This window comes from Colias croceus, chromosome 6 (genome assembly GCF_905220415.1).
Source record: "Colias croceus chromosome 6, ilColCroc2.1".
NCBI lineage: Eukaryota > Metazoa > Arthropoda > Insecta > Lepidoptera > Pieridae > Colias > Colias croceus.
The window spans coordinates 16,280-30,881 of record NC_059542.1 but is presented as its reverse complement, the minus strand read 5'-3'; the positions used below and the strand labels follow the sequence as shown (position 1 = coordinate 30,881).

The 14,602-nt window shown below is 39.3% G+C and overlaps 2 protein-coding genes across 2 annotated transcripts; one reads left to right on the top strand and one right to left on the bottom strand.

Moving 5' to 3' along the window:
- Nucleotides 1-3,529: 3,529 nt before the first annotated feature.
- LOC123692806 (solute carrier family 35 member E1 homolog) lies at nucleotides 3,530-7,896 on the bottom strand. Its single transcript, XM_045637601.1, has 3 exons — nucleotides 7,308-7,896; nucleotides 6,306-6,556; nucleotides 3,530-4,299 (listed from the first exon to the last, which is right to left on the bottom strand). Exons 1-3 carry the CDS (start codon nucleotides 7,621-7,623, stop codon nucleotides 3,904-3,906), a joined length of 963 nt encoding a protein of 320 aa, XP_045493557.1. The 5' UTR covers nucleotides 7,624-7,896; the 3' UTR covers nucleotides 3,530-3,903.
- Nucleotides 7,897-8,293: 397 nt separating this feature from the next.
- Nucleotides 8,294-13,391, top strand: LOC123692787 (palmitoyltransferase ZDHHC18). The gene is made up of 6 exons (XM_045637577.1): nucleotides 8,294-8,625; nucleotides 10,705-11,532; nucleotides 11,610-11,731; nucleotides 12,541-12,649; nucleotides 12,936-12,997; nucleotides 13,094-13,391. Exons 2-6 carry the CDS (start codon nucleotides 10,780-10,782, stop codon nucleotides 13,320-13,322), a joined length of 1,275 nt encoding a protein of 424 aa, XP_045493533.1. The 5' UTR covers nucleotides 8,294-8,625; nucleotides 10,705-10,779; the 3' UTR covers nucleotides 13,323-13,391.
- Nucleotides 13,392-14,602: the final 1,211 nt, after the last annotated feature.

Here is a 14,602-nt window from a genome sequence, read left to right as displayed (position 1 = left end):
TCGCTTTTTAATAATTGGTCCAGATACTTATTTTATTTAGCATAAATAATAATTGTCTCATCCAACAATGCTTCTGAATGACGTTGTTGGCAATTTATCAACAAACTCATGTACAAAAACTAACCTTTTGCACAGAATATTACGGCATTCATAGTAGCCTTGGGAAAACTTCGTATTAACAGTGGCAATGCCAAGTTAGGTGTGAAAGTGATAAAACACAACAATTTTCTTGTTACACGTCAAATGTTCATACCGAAATCTCCAGTGTACTTATAAGATATAAGCTTCTTGGATAGCTCACGTGCTGGTAGCAAAGCTGGTCGGGTTGCCTGTTAGGGGTGTACCCTCTTGGGCGTACCACAATATACAGATACATACTGTAAGGCAACTTCATACAAAACGTCCGAAATGGCTCACGCACACAAGCAAGCGTGTTTACGAGTATCCGGGTATTGAGGGGGATCGATAGTAGCGGGTGACACATCCACAGATTTTGAATGACAAAGATACATAGTATAGAAAAAAGTTTGTATGGGTTGGTAATATTTTCGACGTGTGAAAAAAAGTGATGTCAATGATACACTTCACATTAAATAAATATCGATTGTTTTTGTAAGGGACTTTTTGGGTGATAAATGTAAATATTGACATGTATAATAATTAATAGACAATTGATCTAAACTATAATAATTAATGTTTATATAAATTTTTTTTTCTGATTATGCGGAGCTGTAAAAACTATGTTTGCATGCCAATGTAACTGGCAAATGTGTTGTACTTTCCTTATTGTAATAACTTGTAAACCACATTTGAGCAAATAAAGATATTTATTATTATATTATTATTCAGTTTGTAGCCCTTTCAATAAATATATTTGTAAATACCGTATCTAACTACAAGTTAAAAAGATACTATTTTTTAAATTCTATAGATATGGCAGCATGAGTTTTAAATTATGTTGACATATTTTCTACCAAAATGATAGCTACAATTAATAGTCACTATTAGGAGTCCAGTCTGTTTAAAGATCGCATCTATTTTTAACGCAATCTAGAAGAGCACAAAAATCAAAAAAATGGAAACCTTAAAAAAATCTTGTTTAAATTTATGTGCATAATTACGTAAAAATTAGAGAATTTCTTGATTAAATATTATTTTTATGATGATGTTAGTGGCATCCACTTTTTATGATTTGATATAAGGTTAATTTATACTTTTTTATCGATACGTGACGTCACCACTTTGTCAAGCACTAAGCCTGTCAAACTATTTTCTTTTAAAAGGTGGAGGTTCTATGCTCGTATAATAATAATTTATTTTTGCATATTTTGTGTTTTTTAACTTAATTTAATTTATCGTTTTAAAAATAATTTAGTAGGTATACCTACATACAAGTATTGCAAATTCTGGTTTAAAATAATTATTGAATATATTATGTATAATACAAATATCAAGCATTATAAATAATTTAGGTACATTAAATAGCCTTCGGCGTCCATAACAACACAAGATTTCGAAATATAGCACTGATAAAAACGTATTTACTTTTACAAGGTGTATTAATTCGGATTGTTTCTTCTTGTAAATTCATATTTAGGCTACACCATTTTTGTATTTTAACGGGTTTTAATCTCAAAATTACCACAAAATCAACTGTGAAAAAAAGCAAACAGAAATATGTACAGGCCGAATTGATAACCTCCTCTTTTATTTTTGAAGTCGGTTAAATATCAAAAAAGTAAAAAAGGTAATGCAGCTATAACAGTGCTTACGTCATAATTTCATCGCAGGGGCTTAGTTTCCTAACTGTATGTACGTATATTATATCTGTCAACTGTGTCCCTACTATTATGCTGTTATACGGTTGATAATATTTTTATTTTGCTATTAGTTTAAAGTAGACATGGTTCCATTAGTTCAGTAATTCAGCATAAGTTCAGCATACTATCCATTCGATTCGAGTTGACAGCTCGCACCCTAAACTTTTGTGTCCGTCATCAAAGGTAATATAAAAAGAGGATTAAAGATAAAACAAATTAGTTTGTAACAAAATTATATTAATTTCTTTATAAAAAAATTTACAAAACCCATTTATTCTTATCTATATATCGTCACTAATAATTAATGGAGTTGTTACAAGGAGGCTAATTATTATTATTAATTAACCGCTATAAGATCGAAGACAATTTATTTTATAGCTTTAATAATTGTGAAATCTAGTTTCTAAAAATGCAGGGTTTGTACTATTTATCAGAAGTTAAATAAAAATACGCATAATATGTAGGTAACATAAAAAATACATTTGAATTCAGAACCTATCCTTTTTTTGAAGTCGGTTGAAAAAATATATTATTAACATACACATGTTGTCCCACTATCGGTATACTAAGCGCGAAAGGACTGGTAGTTTTGCATAATACACTGATCACGTAAAAAATACTTATACAAAAAAATTACGTCAAAAATTTTTTGCTAAATTTTCCTTAAAATCCATGGTTTCTTATCAAACTTCGCGCAGCCGGCATATACCGCTTCGCTAATGTGAGCATTTTGTCTATGAAAACATAATCTTTAAAGAAAGCTCACGTGCGGGTGGCAAAGTTGGGCGGGCTGCTTGTTAGGGGTGTACACATAGTTTTAAGAATTCATCTATTTGAAAAAAAAATGCTTTTGGAATTTTATAAGTATTTTTACGTACTCAGCGTATGCAAAACTATAACCTTCTTTGAGCTTAGTATACCAACGGTGGGACACCCGGTATATAAAAATATATTTAATAATATGAAGCTGTGCGCTGAGACCTCAGGACGACACAAATAAACCAGCTAGAATATTTTTCGATGCGATGATGATGCCCAATAAAATACTGTAGTGGTTTACTAACCCGTATTTTAATAATATTTTTAACATGCTGTTATCAAGACGTGAGAAAATAAAACTAATTTAAATTCAAACTTTTAAATAATATAATATACTATTTATATTTTTATATTTTTTTAAAGAATAGGAAAAAATGTATATTTATACACACCATTGTTATAAAGCATTTGAATTCTATAAAAAACTAAATTGATATAATATAATATGTACAGGTCCGTCTGACACCGGCACGGGGCACTTCGCCGGTGTCGGCGCCAAGGCTGGCGAGTGGCGAGTCTCACTCGGACCTGACTGCTTTTTATTATAACTTGCGAATCTGCTATCGTTTTACGATCATTGTTATAATATAGTAGTTAGAAATTAGAATTTAAGTTCTACTTAAATATGTAAATCTATCGTTTGTATAGGAACATACTAATTCATTTATCCTACTATTGAAAAGAAACTGAAGGTTTTAAATTAACAGTTCATTGAAATACAGAAATAATTTAAATAAAAAAAAGGTGTGTACTTATGTACACGCGTTGGAAGTTATACTTCTTTGGGATATGGAAAAAAAATACTAGAGTCTAGAATATACAACTTGAACATAGTTACATACCACCTAGAACTCACTTTATGCTGTTAAATTTAGGTGTCGGTGTGCGCGCGCATCGTAAAAATTCACTCTCATCATTTTTCTTCGTCGCGCCAAAAGAAGTATGACTTCAAAAAGTTTGATCTCACAGTAAACTCCGCAAAATTTCATTCCCGTTCAACTCCAGGCGAGATGCGGCATGTTTTTAATTATTTCGCAGAAGTTATAAAGATTTTTTAAGAAAATATTATAACGTAGGTACATAGAACATAGAACTGTCTCTTTCATGATCAACTTTCACCATCGATTCGCAACAATTATCATTAATCTATCTATCTAATACGTGTACTGTCGGCGCCGCTTCGCTCTAGTAAAAAATTATATTCGTATTCGTTTTTAAATGAACAAACTAGCAGACTGGGCGCGAACGGGACGGGCGGCGCGCGTCACACGGGCAGCAGCGGCGCCGCGGGGTTGCGCAGCTTGGCGCGGTTGTAGGCCAGCACGCCCAGCAGCGCCAGCGCCATGCCCAGCAGGTTGAGCGGCGGCGCGGGGTTGCGCAGCAGCAGCAGCGACGCCAGCACCACGGCGGCGCGCTTGGCGGCCGACGCCACGGCGTAGGCCAGCGGCGACACGCGCGACAGCACGCTGAAGGCGGCCACGGCCTGCAGCCACGCCAGCGCGCCGTCGGCCGCCAGCAGCGCGGCCGTGCGCGCGCCCCCCGCGCCCCACGCCCCGCCCGCGCCCCCCGCCCCGCCCGCGCCCCACGCGCCCAGCGCCGCCGCGCCCTCGCTCAGCGCCCACACCGGCACCACCGGCACCAGCGCGATGCCGCTCAGCATCTGCCAGGATTTGCAATTGTATATTAGAATTAATAGCGGTCTACGGCCGAGAGCGCTCGTTTTACTAGGGGTGTGATGCGATTCGATCGGTATGCTTTCATAGTGAAAGAATACTGTTATTTTATATTTGTATTTTTTATGAGTACAAGTATGAGTAAGAGTAAATCGGGACCCTATTTTGGTTGCCACCCATTATATTATGCTATCTCATGAACCATTATAGCAAGTGATTTGAAAATTTCAGAGAATATGTCGTTGGAATATGTAATAATAATATGTATTTCTGTTCCGGTATAACAACAATAGACCGGGAGATAGTGGCAGAAATTATGTCGCAACGGTTTATGAGCGCACAAAAAAGTGTATGCCCAGAATTTTTTTAAGAATATTAAAGCCAGTACGTATCAAAACTAGTCTTTATTATAATATCTATACTAATATTATAAAGCAGAAAAGTTTGTTTGATTGTTTGTTTATTTGAACGCGCTAATCTCGGGAACTACTGGTCCGATTTGAAAAATTCTTTCGGTGTTAGATAGCCAAACGCTAAGACCAACAGGAGCGGAGCAATGCGGGTGAAACCGCGGGGAACAGCTACAAGCTGTAACATATTACGTAACATATTTAACTACTATATAAATTACTAATTTATATAGTTAAATATGTTACGTAACATATTTAACTATGTATAGATATAAATTATGTATTACGTAATGATGTAACGAAACAAGTCGCATTTTGAAAGAATAAAATGATAATGGAAATAAATAAATGTTTTACCGAACTTAAATTATAAAATTGAAAACATGGACGTATAAAAAAGACGGACGCCGTTTTACGAACAAAAAACGTGAAGCCACCCTAGTAAGCTAGCGATCGTGTAAAGACAATAAACACGCACACACTCTCACTATAGTAAGCTTACTACGACTAGCTAGTCGGCCGCCATTACGTCGTGAGCTACCGACTGATTAATTCAAGTACATATATGTATTATGTATACTGTAATCGTATGAAGCATGTTTCCTATTTGTTTGGTTATAAACTGACATTTTATTTTATTTTAATAATAAATAAGGAGACATTACCTCTCCTCCCCCCAATATTGGTTGAACAAGTTTTCAAATATTTTCCTTTGGTTTCGCGTCCAGTGGTTGATTCGACAAAGCTAATTAGTAATTGTATTTATGCATAGGTTCTAATAGTTAGAGTACACACAAAATGTATAGCAAATTGAAAAATAAAAATACTGCATTTTGCATCTGGCATTCAACCTGGCACACACACATGGATGTGCCGCCGCCATTACTAGGCTTCACTCAATGTTTAGGCGATATTCCGTCCGTCTTTTTTTATACGTCCATGATTGAAAAGTAAAAAAAAAACAATTCAACCATTTGTACCACGCTAATTTCTACACAGTTAATCGTCGTCGCGTGGTGCAGCCATTTACGAAAATCTCCATGCTATACTAAGACTATTGGACGGCTAAGGCTCTTTGGACGGTCCTAAATGGCCTAAATGGCCATACCGCCGAAAATTATCAATTATTTTTTGCCGCCAAAAAAATGACCCAATAATTTCTGTCACTATCTCCCAGTCTACAAGTACTAAAAATAATAAAATAAAAAATGTTGTGTGGTTTTATGAAACCACGGTAAAAGTGAAACTGTTCGAACGGTTCCGAACACTACTTTGTGTAGCGCATGTCGCGTGTCGGTCGGCTGCCGAGTAGGTATACCTACTCGGCAGCCGCGATACACGCGACATGCGCTACACAGACCAAAAAGTTTGAGACGATGTAATAAAAGTTTCACTTTAATATTATTTATGCTAGCATTCGAAAAATTTGTACAATTTTTTTTTACTTGATATTGAAAACAAAATATAACACACAGACACTTGAAATATTCACAGAATCTCAAGAATATTTATAAAAAAAAAAATAAAAAATATAAATAATTATTTACTATAGAAAAACAAGTATTTTTTTAAGAAGCTCTGACCTGCAGAAGGCGCAGGTGGTGCACAGCAGTGTCGCGCATGACGCGCTTGGAGTAGAGATGCTGCAGGCTGAGCAGCGCGGCGGCGGCCAGCGCGGCGCCCAGGCCGAGCCCGTCGAAGTGCAGCTCGGTGGCCGAGGCCAGCGCCACGCCGGCCGCCAGCAGCAGCAGGGCCGCCTGCACGCTGCGCGGCGCGCGCTCGCCGAACAGCGCGTAGGCCAGCCCCGCCGTCCACAGCGGCGTCGTCGCTTTCACTGTCCCCGACATGCACCATTATATGTTGAGTACCCTGCCTCTCCCGTGTGTATGTGGCGTATAAAAGTAACAAAATGGCTACCAACTTAACATAAGGGTCAGATTTCAACTTTTTCTTTAACAATATTAATTTGTTTATATAAATTGAATACAAATCTTTTATGTATATAAAAATGAAACCCGTGAAATCTGTGCGCATAATATATGTATAAAATGCTTTATGCTGTTTATTTAAGATTCAGCATTGGAATATATTAATGTGTAATCTATGATTTGTGATAGAACTTAGACATTTTTTATTACAAACTAGCTGTAGCGCTTCACCCATGGGCAAAAGCAAGTATTTATATAGCTTGTGTTATACTAGTACATAACACTGCCAAATATCATCAAATACATCCTTCCATCCTCAAAAACTTTTTAATGACATTAGTAAAATAATAAAATAAAATTAGTTGACCTTGACAACTTTTTTAACACATGAAATGAATGTTGAAATATTTGACCTTTTGTTTCTTTTGGTGCATCCAATATCAAGAAAGTCTGTCACTAAAATTAAGCTGTATAATTTTTGTCATTTGGAAATTGAAATCTGTTTCGACTGGAATAACAACAGTGTTAGAGTAATATTGTCATTGTTATTCATATCTAAAGAATTTAATATTTACCATACATATGAGAAATTAGAAATGTGTGTTAAGAAAAACCAGTACCTAATATGGCAGAAATATGTAAACTGTACATCCTCACCTGTATGAGCATACGAGATAGGCACTTTCCATATGGAGACTTGTGAAAACATAGTGGTAAGGAATTTGGCGAAGGCCAAGGGCACCAGGACGCGCCAGTAGAAACGTAGCGGGAAGGAAGGCGCGCGCCGCACACCGGCCACAGCGAACGCGGGCGCGCTGTACACCACCGTCGACAGCAGCTGCACCAGCGTCACCGTCACGGGGAACGGGAACTCCGTCAGCACCAGCTTGCCCACCACGTTGCTCGCCGAGCTCAGGGTGTACCACGCCGCGCACAGCGCGCCCACGATCATTGTCTCCCGCCTGGCTCTCATTTTGCACCCACTACTATATATTTTCTTTGCTGCTACCTACTGCGTCTATCACGTTTCATTGCTGCTACACAATAATCTTCCAAAATAAATTTTATCTCTGTCAGATGACATGAGTTGCATAATGCTATGCCAGTCTCCGAATTAAACATTCATTGAATTATAGAAGTAAAAAGGCATGTTTCAGTTTAAAGACGTTTTTCATTCATAAAGTTCAGTATATTATGTATTTAAAAATAAAACGACACGCAACACGAACGGCAACTGCCAACACCTGCCAACTATCAAGCATCAGCTGTCAGCCTGTCAAAGTCAAGCACTTCAAAGCACAGAGCTTCAAAGCAAGTCAGTAGAAGTAGGAAGTAGGTACCTATACCAAGAGGTATACAAAGACACGACACGACAATGCGACAACGTCATGCAGTTTACAGCTAGATCATAAGATTTATTCTAAAACTAAAAAAAAAACGATATAATATTATATGACATTATTTTGTGATTTTACTTTTTTGAAATTTAATGTACCTACACTCACCCAATGCAATTAATATCACAGAGCAAGTAATATAATATAAAGTAAGTACCTAGGTACTATAATATAAAGTAAGTACCTACCTAGATTAATATGATCAATGATGTCATGTCACCAGTCATGTCCACAGAGCAAGTAATGTCATGTCACTTGTAAGTAGTAATTTGTGTGTGAAGTTTTGAGTTACACAGATGTAATTGTCAAACTTAGTAGTATTTAGAGAAAGTTTTTAAAGATATACTTTGTAAGTTTGTTTCAAAACTAAGAAAGTTTATTTTTCATTTATGAAATAATTCCTAAATACACCCAAAAAACATTTTCAAGGTTTTGTGACTTTTAAATCATAAGTGGATATGGAAATTATCACAAAATTTCACTATAATTGAGGATATAAGAAATTATCTCTGATATTCTTCATTAGATTTTATGAAGAAAGTGTTATCAGTTAAGGAGAACCTCTACGGATCCAGCAAGTGAGAATCAAAGTTGTCAATGAAGTTATTAGACTACTAGCTAGCTTTGCAGTTTTTCGTTTCACTGTATTAGTTTGATAAATAAGCAAGTATTCAACTACTAATTATTGTTGTCATTTGTAATTTTTGGGGTAGTAGTCATGTTAAAGAACTTTAGAGGCTATTTGAAACAAATTAATTTTTGAGAAAACAGTGGAAATCTCTTTCCTGTTTTCAACATAAAATTTTTGTCATCATGATCATATTTGAACACTAGAGGCTAACCCATTTTAAAATAATTATAATTTCCACCTTTCCAAAAAATATTATCTTCTATATTTACATATTATTCCTTTTCGTACCTTTATTTGTGTTTTGTTGAACATCAGTCAGAAAATGTGTATTCGCTGAAAACAGTTAATGTACAGTGACTTGATATCTAGATGTAACAGTTTTAAAGGGGTGCAAGTATAGCTCATTCAGAGAAAAAAAAAGTTAACATAACCCAACCAGTCAAAATATTTGAATTTTATCTTTTTTTTATATTTACAAAATTCATATGGAAAACGATAAAAAGTAATAGAAACATATTAAATATATATATATATTATATATTTTTTTTTCTGGTTATTTCGATAAATTGTTATATTATAAAGCTGAAAAGTTTGTTTGAATGCGCTAATCTCAGGAACTACTGGTCCGATTTGAAAAATTCTTTCGGTGTTAGATAGCCCGTTTATCAAGGAAGGCTATAGGCTATATATCATCGCGCTAAGACCAATAGGAGCCGGAGCACAGCTAGTGTATAATAAAATCATTAAATATCATTGATAACTTAAATTATACACACATCAACAAAGTGTAGGGATATTTGGTATTGCATCAAATATCTCATTGTAAATGGAAGAATTATAGCTCATTTTAAGGTCTTTAATAAAAAATAAAAATACATATTTCATGATTATTTTAAATTTTCCTAAAAATATTAATTTTTCTCACCAAATTGGAAACTTGGATACTAAGGATCTTCATTTCTTTCCAGAAAACTATAAATTTTGACTAAAATTGGCCATTTTTTTTTCCAATAATTTAATTACAAATAATCAGTGTTGTCAGCATTTATATTATTTTACCGACAATGTCGGTAATTTTGACTTATAATTGAATATGAATGTCCTATTGCGGCATGAGGTCCTGTGTACTTTGTAAGTGTTCGTAAAGTTATTGAGCCATAGTTAAATTTTGCGGTTAAGGACTTAATTCAGTACCTACTGGGGATGTGGCTGTTATTATTATAGTTTATTTTTGCTGTTAGTATTATAGTTTCCTAATTCCTAGTAAGTAGTATACATAAAAATTTGACTATGTATGAGTAAGTTATATCCCAAGAGCCAAGAGTAATATGTTTTTAGTAGGTTATTTCATATTTGTTACACTTTTAGGTAGTAACGTGAATTCGATATGTTAGTTATTTTTTAAATGTGTCTGGCAAGATGTAAAAATCATGAAAACTGTCCGGCTCTTGAGGTAACATCTTTTTATACGTCCCCAAGTAACATATATAAAATTTAGCTTTTAAAGTATAATTAAAGTTAGGTACTATTTGATACACCTTTACTACCTGTTTCCTGCCAAAGTAACCACAACCCAAACTTGATAGTCGCTGGTCATTCTTAACTGTATAGGAGACATATACAGAGAAACTTTCAACTTTTATAAAATAAGAAATGTCTGGCCGTCGTGGGCTCTATTATAGTAACATAAAAAAAGAAAATGCATATCTGTAATTTGCTCTAATATTCTTGCGATATCACACATGACACATTATATTATAATATGTATTCTAATACCACATCATTTAGTGGAAACTGCCTTATTTACAAACAGAGTACAATTTTTTTAACATACTGATATTAGCATCACCTGTTTGTATGTAACCAGCTCCTTTAGAATCAAAATATAGACCATATTTCATCATGATGTCTTTGAGTTTGTTTTTAAACTATATTTATTATTTGATTCTTTATAACTTTTTATTATCATTATATTATATTGTATTTTTATTTTTAATTGTTTAATTTATTTTTTAAACGCTTTAAGAAGAAACGCAAGAAGCATTGAACGTCGCGTATTCGGGCGTAGGGGAAGAGCGCTCGTGGCTGCGGTGATGCGGCGATGGCATCGCGGCGCGTGACGCGCAAGTGGGAGGTGTTCGCGGGCCGCAACCGCTTCTGGTGCGACGGGCGGCTGATGACGGCGCCGCACCCGGGCGTGTTCCTGCTCACGCTGGCGCTCATCTGCGGCACGTGCGCGCTGCACTTCGCCTTCGACTGCCCGTTCCTGGCGGCGCGCGTGTCGGCCGCCGTGCCGGCCGCGGGCGCCGCGCTGTGCGCCAGCACGCTGGCCGCGCTGCTGCGCACGGCGCTGTCCGACCCGGGCATCATCCCGCGCGCCGCGGCGGCCGAGGCGGCGGCCGGCGCGCCCGACGCGCCCGAGCCGCCCGGCGCCGCGCGCCCGCCGCCGCGCGCGCGCGAGGTGCTCGTGCGCGGCCGCCCCGTCAAGCTCAAGTACTGCTTCACGTGCAAGATGTTCCGCCCGCCGCGCGCCTCGCACTGTTCGCTGTGCGACAACTGCGTCGACCGCTTCGACCACCACTGCCCGTGGGTGGGCAACTGCGTGGGCAAGCGCAACTACCGCTACTTCTACGCGTTCGTCGTGTCGCTGTCGTTCCTGGCCGTGTGGGTGTTCGCGTGCGCGGTGGCGCACCTGGCGCTGCTGGCGCGCGGCGCCGGGCTGGCGGCGGCGTTGCGCGCGAGCCCCGCCTCGGCGCTCGTGGCCGCCGTGTGCTTCCTGTCCGTGTGGTCCGTGCTGGGGCTGGCCGGCTTCCACACGTACCTGGCGTCGACGGACCAGACGACGAACGAGGACGTGAGTGTCGCCCCGCCCCTGCCGCACCTCCCCCCCCCGCCCTCCGCCCGCGCACTCACCGGCCGCTCGTGTTGCAGATCAAGGGCTCGTTCTCGTCGCGGCGCGGCGTGGCCAACCCCAACCCGTACTCGCGCGGCAACGCGTGCGCCAACTGCTGGTACGTGCTGTGTGGCCCGCTCGCACCCAGCCTCATCGACCGGTCAGTTCGCTGCACAAGCGCCATCGCGTCCGTTTCATTTGTCTAGTGTTTTCTTGCCACGCCCGAATACATCCTTTCTTAAATATATAAAACATTTGCACTTTCACCACCAGAAATAGCGTTAGATACGTCCTTTATGAAACGAGTCTTTAAGTCATGATAATTTCAAATTCAAAATGATTTATTGTGATTCACAGGTTAAAGGGTTATTACATTTTATGAGGTGATCCGCTGTGATCTGCCGTGTGGCGTACAATTTTTAAAAATATTTTACATAGATAATTAATTATTGTTAAACAGATTTTGACTCAATGATCTAGTTTAATTTCACTTTAATTTCAATTACAATTGACGGAGAAACGGCTTTTTCTGTACTATGAAACGCATTTTGATGCTATTTTCATCATCATCACTATAGATGGATGGATTCGACGGATTAAATTTTTAATTTTATTTTATTTGTATAAAATAATTTATATTTATACAGTACCTATTCTATAGATACAAAAATTAATCCCTATTTCCCCCGGGCACAGCATCACGCGTGAACGTCTGAACCGATGTGTAATGTGTGTACTTACACAGTACACACGCTGTTTTTTTTTTGTTATTTTGTTTGATTTTTTCTAGTTAAGGATCCGTGTTGAAAAGAAAACTCGGATGACGTTATTAATATTTAACGATAATACTAATTCTACTGAACGTTAGACACAACAATTTTTGGCTTTTTTTGTAGTAAAACCCAGATCTCCGCACATATTGAAGAGAGTCAAAAATATAAATTAATATTCTTAATGTGATTCGAGCAGACGAGGCGTAGTTTCCGGTGACGGTCGCGATGAACTACCGCCGAGCTTCGCTGGGGCGCTGTCCGCGCAGGCATTGGGCGCGGCCCCGCCCGGCGCGGCCCCGCCCGGCGCGGCCCCGCCCGGCGCGGCCCCGCCCGGCGCGGCCCCGCCCGGCGCCGACCCGCTCGGCGCGCAGCCGCTCAGCGCGCAGGCGCTCGGCGCGCAGCCGCACTCGCCCGCCGCCGCCGCGCGGGCGCTGCAACCCTTCGCGAACCACTCGCACGGTATCTACTCCGATCGAATTAGCGTCGATTTTGTTGTTTTATATTAGAATCGATATTAATGATAGAATGAGTTTATCGTCCGTCACAGGTTCCGTGTCCGGCAGCTACACGAACCTGTTCGAAGTGAGCGAGAACGCGCGGCACGCCTACATGAACTGCTCGCTCGATCTCGACCCCGTGCCCCTGCAAGGTTCGTATGCGCCGAAAGTATCCACGGAGAGTGTTTCGTCAGATATCTGCCGAATATCGTTCACACGCGAACCCTGTCTCCCCGCAGACGTGTGCGTGAGCGGCGCGGGGCCGGGCGGCGCGGCGGTGGCGGGCGGCGGCGCGCTGAGCGCCTCGCGCCTGCGCCTGCTGCACGACACCACCATGATCGACGCCGCGCTCGACCTGGACGAGCCCGACCCGCCGCCGCACCTGCCGCACCAGCCGCACCAGCCGCACCCGCAGCACCAGCCGCACCACCAGCAAGCGCCGCACCATCAGCGCGCGCCCCACGTCGCGTTGGCGCTGTGACCCTTTGCCCCGCGAACACTTCGCATTGTAAATAAACTTCTTTTAGGCCCCAATAAACCGATAACGACACGCTAGTTCTTTTATTGCTTTCCCTCCGTTCTATGTTATTATTAATTATCCCGATTCAGAGATGATGAACGGGATTACGATAGCTAGAATGACTCACGCACAGATTCATACAATAGTCGTGATGTGACGGCCACACTAGTGCTATAAAATTACTAGGTACGTAATTTTAAGAAAAAAAACTGAATAATAAGCACGTATAAGCCCCGCAAGTTGATATTGCGATGGAACCTTGTCACAATAACAGCCGCGTGACATCATCCGCCGAAACAAAGTAAAGATAGCAATAAAAATTTTAATAAAAAGTAAATATGTTTATTCTAAGAAATTTCGGCACCATAAAAAACTAGTTTTGTATGCTGCTTATAAAAAAAACAAAGATTACAACCCTTAAGTATGTAACTAATAATTGTATTGTTGATGTGTAAATATGAAAATATTTTTTAATTAATGTTATGTAATTATAAATTACTAGCTTACCGCCCACGGCTTCGCCCGCTTCGTCTTAAACCTAATAAATTATACACTAAAACCTTCTTATTGAACCACTCTATGTATTAAAAAAAATTGGTTGCCTGTAAAGTCGGTATACGGGTGAAAGTTTTACGTGACAACGACTTTTTATGTCTGTCTCTCTCGCTCTTAGGCGGGCTAACCATGCCCGAGTGGAAGGGACGCGTGCCTCTCACTCGCTCTCATTGTGAGCGCATAACGTGAGCGAAGCGTAATAAAGTTTCTTGAAGTGTCACCCGGCAAACCAATTTATATTATCTCAAAAATAAAACGATAATTAGCGAGGGCTGAATTTGCGAACGGTACTGACGGGTCAACGTCGACTAGGTACGTCACCAAGATGGCCGCCAATCGCAATATCAACTTGCGGGGCTTTATAAATCGTAAACAAAAAGCATGGTTTTAAAATGCAACAATTGTTTGTTTAGGTTAGGTTAGGTTAGGTTAGGTTAGGTTAGGTTAGGTTAGGTTAGGTTAGGTTTTTTTTTTTTTTTTTTTTTAAAGCACCCGCCATCTCAGGGTGTTGTGTGCTTTCCTCTGGATTATTGTCCAGAGATGTTTGTTTTTCTTTAATCAAATAAATACCAACAATTCTTTATTCACATTTTAGGCCTAAATTAGTACAATTAAAAGTAAAATTACAAATTAACAATTTACAATAAATTTCCAAAATAATAATAAGATACTAAAATTAAATATTA